The 12,486-nt window shown below is 36.1% G+C and overlaps 1 protein-coding gene across 4 annotated transcripts in view; it reads left to right on the top strand.

Annotated features, from left to right (window-relative positions):
* Positions 1 to 12,486, top strand: part of pex5la (peroxisomal biogenesis factor 5-like a) — an 82,594-nt gene that overhangs the window by 28,145 nt on the left and 41,963 nt on the right. For 2 of the 4 annotated variants that reach the window (XM_081606357.1, XM_081606358.1), the window contains exons 2-3: positions 4,119 to 4,223; positions 4,587 to 4,640. The exons of 1 other annotated variant lie outside the window; for it this stretch is intronic. In XM_081606357.1, coding sequence (XP_081462483.1) covers positions 4,119 to 4,223; positions 4,587 to 4,640 — 159 coding nt within the window. The remainder of the gene's footprint in view (positions 1 to 4,118; positions 4,224 to 4,586; positions 4,641 to 12,486) is intronic. One more of the 4 variants, XM_081606359.1, reaches the window with a different exon arrangement.

Genomic DNA, 12,486 nt, shown 5'->3' with positions numbered 1-12,486 from the left:
CTAATTGAAATCACCTGTGCTGAAGCAAGGAAACACCTGTAGTTAACACTACATTTACAGCGAACCCTTGTTTTTCTTATTGGTTGGTTTCCGAAAATAACCTGTGATAGGCGAAATCCGTGAAGTAGTTACCTTTATTTTTTACAGTTATTACACAGCATAAACAAATACTCAACATTGAAACCAAAGAACAAAACCTGTTTTCAGGTCAGCGGATGTGCGTGTGCATCAATCAGGCCTTAATGTGATCCGCAGTCATGTCATTAAAGCGTTTCCTCCAACCTGCCCCGCCAGATTCACAGCTGTATCTACAGCAGAGCGACGGATCTCATCAAACGAGCCCCCGGTCGGGTTTTGCGCTGCCTTTGGCCACAGTTTTTTTTTTTTTTCAGCAGACATTGAAAGTTTCAGTTTCCATCTCCTGAGTGGCCAATCTGTATTAAACACCATAACGTTATTGGCACTCAGGTAGCGCGGAGACTGTTTTTACCAATCATATGGTCAATTAGGACGAAGAACGCTGTCGGAAAAAAAACTGCACAAAAAAATCTGCGAAGCAGCAATGCTGTGAAAAGTGAACCGCGTTACAGCGAGGGTTCACTGTATATGAAATAATTTATAAAAAGCAACTGAGTAATTTGTAGAATGGCTGTATATCTGAGTTTATCTAGGTGAATCTGGGACTTCATTCTCATGCCTGGCCTCATAATGCCTCAGCATTGAAAAGGTGGATTTATTTAAATAAGACAGTTTAATTAAACATATGCGACACTTAACCTGCAGAACATGATATAAAAGTAAACTAAAAGTCAGTTTCAGCTGAATTTGGGTTCAGATAGGTTAAGTAGAAACTGACAAGAACCGGATGAAACGACAAAAATGAAAACAAATGTATTTTCCAATATAAGATCAAAATGGTCCCACACTGCAGAAACATTTCCTTTGAAGCTGCTCCATAGACGACCATGTAAAAGATCAAGAATTTGTTTGGCAAATGTTTTTGACAGATTTGCTTCCTTATAAACACAGTTTGGCATCCAGTGTCATTTCGAAACAGTTCCTGTATCGGTCACGTGACTTGCTGAAACCAATACGCGCACCGACACGGGTGTTGGTCTATGGGCTTGATGCATGCGCCGGCGCGTCGGTGTTGCTGGACCCATCACTAGGTAGCAGTATCCCTTCATAATATAATGACTGTCGTGTTATAGTCAGGTGTATTAAGGATCACTGAACATCTCCACATGCCTGCAGGCAAAACTGTGATGTACTGGTCCTTGTGGGGAACGACTGTGCCTTCATTTTGAGGTGCATGAGGTCAGAGGGAGGAGGCTTGGTGTTAGAGAGAGTTGCTGAAACTTTGATATTAAGTTTCTCTGCCTCTTGATGTGAGATGTTGCTCCAATTCAGTGAAAGTCATACAGTCTTCAGTTCTTGTGGAAACATGAGGAAATCAAGTCCCTTGGCTAGAGCTACATCTTCAGGTGGATATATCCCTCACCCAAAGGTTTGGATTAGCGAAAGCTGCAAGTCATTTCAGGTTCTGCTCTGGTGGATTAGGTTATGCTGCTGTTGTTGTTGAAACCTGGGTTTTTATTAAAAAAATTAAATCTTCTTTTATGTCTTAGGAAGAAGATGGCATAGTGTTGACAATTTCAGAGGAACTTGTTTAATACTTTGTAAAATAACTCTATCTTGATTATTCTTCCACCAAGTAACTTATTTTGTGCCTTGGAAGGTCCATTGGTGCCCAACTTTAACTTCTTGGTTGACTATCATGTGGCATCAATATTGCCATGGCATGATTAATTTTGTAAATGGGACCACCCCCTCCTACAGCAAAACAACCCCACAGCTTTGGGCAGTGAGGAATACAACCCTGGTACTTAAAAGATGAGATATTGTCCTCAGGTTTGCAAACTTCCCCTTATTTCCTCTAAAAGTAACAATTGTCATTATGGCCAAACATTTTTATTTCATAAGACTGCAGGACATGTCTCCCCTGTAGTCGTCCCCCTGTGCATTTGCAAGTTATAGTATGTCTTTGTTCTGCTGCTTTTGTCGTAATGCCATCTCCCTCTCTCTGTGGTTTTTTATGACTCATTTCACTGTAGACAGGGTTTTTTTTTTATCTGAACAAAGTGGTTGTATTTATTTGAATACATAAGCATGGAACCTTCAGGGTTTTAAATGTTGTATCCAAGGATGAATCTTAGTTGTGGAGGTCTACATTTAATTTCCTTATGTCTTTCCTGATTTCTTTTGATTTTCTTTGATCCAACAGAAGAGAGAAGCAGTGTATCTGTAGTTTTGCCTTAAAGTATATTATTAGTTTGAATGCACTCAAGATTAGCAATGAAAAAAGAATAGCATGTTTTGAATTATTATTAAAACACTTACTGTTCTTGGTAAAACTATGTGAGATAAGCAGAATCTAAATGAAAGGTCCTAAAATTATCAAAACAGATTTAATAGAGAACCTAATAGATGCTACATTTTAAGGTCGTTGCTCAATTTGCTTTGGAATGATTAGAAGAAAAAATTTAAAGCAAATCTGTTCCTCCTAGTACTGCAACATGGAAGAATATGAGTAAACAAAGTATTTGTTGGAGGTTTTCCCAGTTTATGCAAGCCCTGAACATTTGACACGAAACGAAAATCTGACGAATCAAAAACTGCATAATTTGCATTTCAGACTAAAACCTCCAGGAACAAATGTTTGTGTTGCCTGAATCTCTGGTGGCTCAATTGCCGCTTCGCTTCTGGCTACATCTCAATGAGCCGTGCTGTTGATTTATACGAGTGAGTTCAAGCCAGAGAGAGGGAGCAGGTGCTTTATCAAGAGTATTAGACTTTTAAGGAAAGTCTCCCTCTGGGCTCGGCTCATGCATTTTGTCACTTGATCAGTTGAGGAAATCAGTAGACGAAGAACCTAATTTATTTTTCTTACAAGCTGAAATGTGAAAACCCCTAATAAGATTTGCTTGCAGAGTATTTCATGCTCTGAACTGAGAGCTTTGCAGAGTAAAAACATTAAGTTAAAGAGTGCTGAACAACATCTTTTTTATTTTTCCATTTTTCTTGTAGTTATCTGCTAGCTACTCCACTATTTTCAGACATTTCAGATGAAGCAGTGGAACCAAACAATTAAAATAATAAAATTGTCTTTTCATGATTATCCATCTAACTACCATGTAACTAAATATAGAAATAAATTTATTTGTAATGGGTTGTGGTGGGGACAAAAATAGCAATTTAAGGACAGAATTGGGGTAAGAATTGGTGAAAGAACTAACAAAATGGTGTACTATTATGTGACTTGTGTGGCTGTAGATGAGTGTATTATCATCATTTAAAACTTCCACTTACAACATTCAAAAGCATTAAGAGAGACGGTTCAGGCTATTAGCTATGGACCATGAGGTGCCACCAAATTTTTTGCAGAAAAGTCCAATTACGATTTGTCCAAACATTAGTATCATCAACTTAAATACTCAGTAGCAAAATGTGATTCAAACAGTTCAGTGTCATCATACAGATGTATTGGATCCACTAGTACATTACTTATTTTGTCCTCTATTTATTCAGGTAATAATTGTATGATGTACTGTCACAATCAAATACCCAAAGGCCAAATAGCACCTTTAAGTTAGTATTCAACAACTAAAAAAATAGATTTAAAAAAATAGATTTTGGCTCTATTCTACAAAAAATAAATTAACCAAGGGAAAAACGTATGGGGACATCAGGTAATTTTCTGTACTCAATACAGTTTTTGTTGTAGATTTATGACAAGCAACGTCATTATCCTGTCATACATCTTTTAGAGTTGTAATTAATCCATGTCACCAGCTGTAGTTTGGACTCTGTATAATACTTTCCCATCTTAAATTGGAAAAAGTATTGCTCTGGACAACCATACTCATCTGTATATGCAGTCAAACGTCTACATTGTGCAGTGACACTTCTCATTGCCATAGTGATGTGGAAATATTGATGTTTTTTGTCGTTAGACAGCCTCACACATATCATACAGTGTTTTTTTGATGTTCCCTCGATGGGGGCAAAAAGTTGTCTAACTGTCCTGACAAAAGTCATTGTTGATTTCACTGTTGTAGGGGAAAGACTCTAGGGCTGCAGATAAGACTGTTGCCATGGTCCTGAAGGAGATACCAAGTAAGGCGTCATCAGAAGGGAAGCCCCTCCTCACAGTGACTACCAAGGTGGGCAGATCCATTCCAGAACCCCCCGCCTTTAAGTGGGACGTCTTCATGTGTTGGTGACACTGAAACATTGGCAAAGCTTAGCGTGTCCTACAGCTGACCTCCACTGTCTGCTAACTCATTACTTGAGGCTTATGACTGTTGTATCTAACAAAAGAGTGACTATAATTATATTTTCCAGCTGCTCTATGGGGTATAAAACACTTTACATTTCTGCATTTACTCAGTGCATAAATGATCTAATAGACAGCAAAAGTGGGGTCAATTTGTTGCAGGAATCCATATGATATTTTATCTTCCAATTAGGCATTAAGAAATCATGATGTCGTTCTTAAAATGTATTGTGTGGTTTACTGAGTGCAGCATAAAGGATTCGTGGGAGGTGCTGGCCAAACTTCTTGTCCCGTTCCTAATGAGGTCAGTTAAAGCTTTATGAGTTTTACACCTCATAAGCAGCTAATCAAAGTGTGTGAAAGCATTTTCTAAATGCTATGCATAATAGTATAGCATTGTGCTTCAGTCTGAGTTCTCTCTGTTCTAAATATTGCAGGATATTTGCTTTTATAAATGTCTAGCATGATGGAGTCTCCAAATGCCAAAATAGATTCTTGTGTGCTGTGCTTGTTTGTTTGTTTGTTTGTTTGTTTGTTTGTTTCTGTACAGTGTGGGAGTGCTGCTGTGTATGTATGAATATTTATGTCTAGATATTTGTGGCAAATCTTATATGTATATTTATTTATAAGCTTAAAAGCATCTGAAACAAGTTTACCAGTCATTGTTTAAGTAAGACGATACATAAAAGCGGTTTCATAACTTAAAACTCATATTCAGCTTGATAGTTAAAGTCACTATTTGTCATGTTGTAAATGCTAGAAGGACAAAAAGTTAAGCCTATTTTTGTTAGGTTTTTAACTAGGAGCTGCTAATCACAGCAAAATATGACAACCTCAAAAAGATTATTTACAATAAATACAGATGCTGTTTAAAAAGACAAACCTACAGCAAAAGGAGAGTAATAATTTGGATATCATTTAGATCTTTAACATACTTTTTAAAGAGCAACAGAGAAACATTTGTTTCAGCATCTATAGTTGTGCTCATAAAAAAAACATTCATTTATTGTAGTTGAGTGAGGCCATTAATATCAAAAGTATTTTTCCTTTTTTGAATCATTATGACAAAAAAAACTACCAAAAGGACCCTGATTCCACAAATACCTTTTGTTGATGTGAAACGTTCTCAAACAAAATGGTATGGCTATTTCAAGATACAAAAATAGGAGATGAAGAAAAGGGAATGTTCGTTTCACGTCTGCCATCAGTTTCAGAAACAGAAAACTGTCTTTCTTAAAAACAATTTACCACCAGCCTTAGAAGATGCCTGTGAAGAGCGTTATCTGAGTTCTGTGCACTGCAGCGCTGTGCTATTTTCTTCAATAATTTCAAACTACAAGCAAATTTCAATGAGTCCAGTCAGAAGAGATCCTGCACAAAACATTAAAAAGCAGTTGTATTTTTTTTCTACAGATCTCTATGAGCTGATTGCATCAAAGCTCAAGAATCGGAAGCTGCTTTTATGGGTTGTCTCTTAAATATAATTACATTACAGACTCCACATCCTGCGGTTCGTACTTTGTTCTCGTCCTGCTCTTCAGTCCTCACCAGTCAAAGCCAGGTCTCATCCTGTAACAACTACTTTTTGGGCTGCTGAAAGACGCACACATTCAACTTCACTCTCAGCAATCAACCTACATACGCAGTTTGAAACCGTGCATATTTTATCCATGTGCAGCCATTCATGATTTGATATGTTCAGGTTTTGTGATTGTTGAAGCCTTTTCTTAAGGACAGTGGGGCCAGTCCTGCTTTAAATCAAGACGTGTTTTTCTCTAGTGAACCACCACAGAAATCTTGTGAATGCTCAAAACAGTCAGGAAGCTCTCAGCTTCTGTCACACGTAATGAAAAACGCTTCAGTTTGTTACTGTATCCTAGAAGGTCTCACCATGACCCTGACTAGAACATCAATGCTTTGTCTGATTTTTATATGCTGTGGCATGGTTTTATGTGAGTGTAAAGAGAGGCTTATTACCAACAAACTTGCAATTTTTAGTCTAATTCTACCAACAACTACACATGAAATTATTTACCAGGACTTTTCTGATGCATTACAAATAAGTTAGTAAATAGTTTTGCTGTGAATTATTATTCATACTTTTAAAGTTACATAGAAGCTGACTGACCAAATTCATGATATTAATGTCAACTAGTGTGCTTCACATAATAGAAGTTATGAATCACAAGCTAAACAGTTCATTAAAGTAGTTAATATAATCCAACTTGGCAATGATTCAAACTATTATGCAAAAACCTTCCAATTACAACATTAAGCAACAGCTTACACAGTCTACATTACACAGTATTTTCCACCTTCATCTAATGTAACTTACTTCTTAATTACTATAAAGTGGCATCTAACAAGTGCGCTCATTATGCCTAAGCAAAATATCACTGGACTATTAGCAGATTGTGCAAAATCCTGCAGACTTTTGACCAAATCACAGAAGTTTTCTCACATCACACCACCATCATTCATCTCCAGTGGCTCCCCATTCACTCCACAGTACACTTAAAGATCTGGTTCTCAATTATTGGGCTTTTAATAATCAAGCATTTGCATACATCTTAGAACCTTTACATCTGTTTATTCATAGAAAGTCCCCGCGGTCAAAAGCAGCCAACAAGAGTATATGGAAATCATCAAGGATTTATGATGGATAGCAGTATGCTTACTAAATTCTACAATGTTTTTAAACAGATTCGTATGTTTCTAATACAAACTTTATACAAACACATGTGCAGAAGAGAGCAGGTGGTGCAAGTCAGCACTGTTTGCAAAGAGCAGTTGGTAAATATTTTATGCATGAGCTGAGTAAGGGAATTTAAAAACGGTCCTTCTTAAGAATTGTATTTTGATGACATGACATCTCAATATTTCTAGACTTTACATTTCTTAACACTCTAAATTCATACACACAAATTTGAAAGAGAAAATGATTATGTAGATATACAGTTGGCTTCATGTGACAGTAAAATGTTTCATTGCAAGCACACCAACTCACATCACATTTATTGCAAATGTATTGATAAATTGCATTAAAAAAATGTAGTCAAGTCTGTTCAATGTAGGAATATGCTTAAAAAATCTAAGAGGGAAGCTATCTTTACCTTTTCCTAAAAGAAAAATCTCATAAGTAGTTTTGAAATTCTCTTAAAATGTTCACTTACTCCCACCTACTCATTTGTAGCATTAGCAGAAGTAGTGTGGGTTTAGAAAACACAGAGCCAGCAGAGTTTGCTAAAACTTACCAAACCATCCTGAAATCCAGTCATTTTCAACATGGAGGTTTATAGATCGATGTAAGGGCAGCCATGGCCCATTAGAATGAGTCACAAAATACGAAACAAACCCCCAGTGTTCAGGCCTTTGCGACCAAATTACCACCCACTGAAGCAGCTAAAATATGATGATAAGTAAAGTTCTGATACAGACAATTTTTAGTAATCTAAAAACATAAAATAAATGTTTTTACAGAAAACTAAAGTACTCATGCTGGAGAGCTAGAATTGATATTAGGTAAATTTTATTCTCCCTCTGTGAATTTTACCACAAAGCACAGGCTTTGAAAGTCCATATATATATATTTTTTCTTATATTTCTGTTATACACCTTCCAGTTAACATAGTATTTTCCATCTTCTCCACCTCCCGCATGTCCTCACCTCAGGTTCTGACAAGTCTAGTTGCTCCCTTGACAGCAATATCTGAGAAATCTCTTGGAGTAAAGCCCCAAGTGGCGCAATTAGCCAAGGTTTTCCATTACATAATTTCTTTTTAAGATTACCTCTTCAAGCACTTGTAAACAAAACGCCAGAGTGTGTTGAATAGAAAAGGAGGAAAAATAGTAGCATAGGAAGAGAATATGGAAAATATCAACAGGATATAACAGCAATGTTCCTGCTGCTCGGAGTAATGGGCTAACGGCTCAATAAGCTCCTCTCCTGGGTTTAAACTCGACCTATAATTAGTCTTTGCTCGGTACCTGCGTCGTGCTTGAATCATCTCCCTGGAACAACGCAGCCTATCTTTTATTCCCATTTTCTGGATGACTGGAGAAAGAAAATGAGATGTCATTATTTCAATTTTAATGAAAATTTTACATGTTTTGAGGAAACAGCATGGTTACAGTGCTAACTTAAAGCTGTGACACTAATACATTATAGACTCAATATGAAGCGAACAATTATGTTCCATGGGTTTAAACTAATGTACCCGACAGTCGATAGTTGAATTTCTCTTGTAATTTCTCAGGAAAGCTAATAAGAAATGGTGGACTAGACGAGGATTATTCCACATAGAAACATGTTTTGTAAATTGCATCTGATGTGGAAAATATGAAAATTATTTGACAAATGCCACTGACCAGCATATTCTCAAGTATGACAAATTATGCCATCTTTGTGTAAAGGTTTCATCCAAGCAAAACGTTGCAATTTTTGTCAAAAGTTTTCTGCACATTTGTTTTGATTACAAATATGTATTTTTTCAGTTAGTAGGAAAGTTTATGATTTGCTTTTATTTTGAAAGGTTTTCACCCAACTCTGTATGGTTCCTCTTTTGGTTAAAAATTATTACTCCAGTGTTGTTTTTATTTAACTGAATAAAGTTGTAGCATATTCAAGCATTAGTTTCCTCTATTCATGGGTTCATGTGGGTTTATTGTCAAAAAACAAGTTATGTTAACTTTTATTATAATCTGAGCTAGTAGCATGTAGATAATTAAATAAGACTGGCCCCAAGATGGATCCTTGAGGCATCCCACGTGTGATTTTTATCAGCTCCAATGAAAAGTTACCTATTGACACAAAAGAGTAAATGTTCTTTAAGTAAAACTCAAACCAGTCAAGCACCATACCAGAGAGTTCAACCCAGTTTTGCAGTTGCTTTAATAATTTACCATGGTCAACAGTGTTGAATGAACCAGGTTCTATACAGTCCATATTTATGCAGAGGTCACTGAACACTTTACCAAGGTTAGTCTTAGTACTGTGGTAAGCACACAGAAACAGGAAAAATCTTTGGATAGCGGGACGTGCAACTTGTATTAAGTTAAATATGCAAACATGTCCACCAGCTTTTAAATGTCAGAGTTACATCGTCCCTCATCTGGAAGCAGCTGGCAGGCTTTTCTAAACTGGTAGTAAAACATGAGCCTTATTAAAACCCATAACGCAAATACAGGGAGTTTATGAAAGCAAACAACTGCAGTAAAATTATGCTGTCAGAGTCCATAAGCATGCAAACAGCTTTATTAGGCTACTTCTGCCCTCAGCAATGATTTCTGCCAGCAGCTGTTGACAATATTTAATATATTTACCCATTTAACTCCAAGTAAAATACTTTTGCATTTCAAATAATTTAGGAAATATCATCTTGTCTTTATCTGTATTTTTCCCCTATGAATCAATTAAACAACAGATTGGTTGCTGGTACTTACTTTTCACCATCACTTTTCATAATGTTGCTCTACAAGTAAAAACTTTGCATATTTTCTGCATATTTTCTTAAGAAAATATGTTAAGAAAAAATATTCAAAGGTGACTTTGGTGACTGGGTGGGGAGCGCTCATGCCTCCAACACAAGATGTCGCCCCGTGCGGTTACCCATGTAACCCATATCAGAAACCGCAACTCAAGTGAAACCCTATAAAATATTGTATAATTTATTGTACTATTTAAAATAGATCTAATACAAACAGCAATTTACAGATGTCAGCCACAGACATAAATTGTTATTCACAGACAGACTATTTTTTTCTGGTTGTCATCTAGTCTGCTGGTCTCAGCATGTGGGCTCATGAATATCATTTACGTTATTAAGAGCTTGTCTGCCTCCAGTCATCAGGTCTCCTCTGAGTTTTCCAAGTGTTCGCTGCTGGCATGTAATAGATGAGTCAGCCAAGAGGCAGCTTGTAAACAGCTTTAAATAATGTGCTGGAAACAAGAACAACAGAAGGGTTGTTTTTTTATTTTGGATACAGAAAAGCAGTGTGGAACATACAGTACAGCACTTTAATTATGAAAGCTGTGCCCCCAAACAATAAAAGTATATTTTATTTAGGTTCCCAAAATAGGTATTTTTCTTTCGAAAAAATAAAGCAATCAGGATGTTTAAATTGTTTAAATAGATAAAGAACAGAAAAGGTCTTAATTTATGAACTGTTCTGTCAAAGTCCTTTCAGATAAACCAATCTCATGTAGTTTCACATTTATACATTGCTTATCGGGTTGCAGTTTAAAACAGAAATACTGAAGATAAAGTCCAATCAGATGTAGTATAATACAAGGTTGAGATGATTTTCTCATCCATCTTAGAGGTCTTTTAGGACTGTGCTGCATATACCGACCTCTGCATCTGTTATCCTTTTTATCACATCCAGACTTTAGCAGTTTTCACTGCCAAGGCTGTCTATATATTCATAAAATTGATGTTATAAAATCAAATCAAACTTAGCAGAGAAAACATTATATGAACAACTAAATAAATAATCTGACACTATTACATTTTACTTATAATTTGTCTCTATTTATAAAGACTCAGCGAAAATACAGCAGCCTATAGGGCAAAATAACTTTCCTTCTCAATGCAAGGCTTCCTGTGAGCTACGTCTTTCTTCTGACACCAGCAGAAACCCTCAGTCGCCCTAATTACTTGTGCTGGCTCAGCATTTTCACAGACTCTCACACAACAAAGGGTTGACCCTTGTCTGGGTTTGTATTCTTCTGCTTTTGCTTTGAGTTGCAAATCTTAAATTTGTGTTACTTGCATTTCCATTTTCTTTAGTGCAAATCCAATCATTCTGCTTGTATTTTGGCAGAATAGCAATTTTATATTGAAGTGACAAAAGAAAAACGTTTTGTTTAAATATGCATGATGTCAAGATGATGCGAGATCTCCCAAAATCCCATTTTAGAACAGATGTTCAAATAAATAAGAATATGAAAGGGAGGTGCTCTGCCAAGAGGAGGTAGATCTGTCCAAATCCCATGTTGTAAAAGTTGTTCAAGTTAAAACATGCATTTATTTTCATACAAGGATGAAAATGCATAAAGGTTGGAGTTAGAAGATGACCTGGTAGACTTTTAATTATTCATGTTTCTGTGAACATCAATTATAATCGACATGTTAGCAAAATTTGATTTTCATAATAATTTTTAGTATAAAGGTCATCACTATTAAAAAGGAGATAACAAATGAGTTGCATGGTGGTTTTTGATGATGACATTAATGATTGATGTGATTTTGTCTAAAGGGAGTAGAGTATTAAAAGCTGAAGTAAAAACAGGTGAGTAAAAACAAATGAGAAATAAAATATTTCACACAAACTTTTAAAATTTAAAAGCAAATTTAAATTGAGGCATTGGTAAAAAAGTAAAAAGTCCCTTTTATAATACATGTTTAAAGTATATAAAAGCTTTTCTATAAAATAGATATTTTTCAAATCATTACTGTTCTTGATCAGCAAGTACATTTAATGTCCAAAATGTATTTCCTTTTTTGTTTTAGCTCACAAAAACATGAAAAGGGTTTGCTGCCTTCACTGCAATTAAAAAAGAAGAAGAGAAAATCATTTGAAACCCCCGAGCCATAAGTTGTGGATATTAAAATTGATTCTTTATTCTGTATTGCTCACACAAGAACATGTACTCGAGATGTTAATTTTCAGAGCTACTCGATGAACCTAGTGTACAGAGAACCTGTAATTCCCACACTGAGCAGTTTTTATGAACCATATGGTAGTTTGCAGACCCCTTCATCCTTCATAATTAAACCTCATGCACCTAAAATTCAACTTGTGAGAGCAGCCAAAAGAGCAGCTACAGAAAGTAGCATGCTCCCTCAATTCTGTTTGTTTTTTTGTTTTTTGTCAATCTGGCCAAGCTCATAACTGCATGTGGTGGCTTATCCATCTAATTCTCACCTCCAAACTTTGTAGCATTGGTGGGCAAATTGGTTACACTTGCACCTGGAATATGTTGAGCCTTCTGAATAGAGTAGGCAAATCATGCTGCTGCTGTACTGACAAACCCACAGTGAAAGAGTCGTTAGCAGGTTCATGGTTTGGAAGATGAGCTCACATAAGTTAAGTAAAGGGATGCATTCATTAAGTGTCTTTTCATTCTGTGATTCTTATCAGGGCATCTT

This window comes from Poecilia reticulata, chromosome 4 (assembly GCF_904066995.2).
Source record: "Poecilia reticulata chromosome 4, P_reticulata-male-v2, whole genome shotgun sequence".
Lineage (NCBI taxonomy): Eukaryota > Metazoa > Chordata > Actinopteri > Cyprinodontiformes > Poeciliidae > Poecilia > Poecilia reticulata.
Note: the sequence above shows the minus strand (reverse complement) of the source record. Positions and strands in the feature narration are given on the sequence as shown.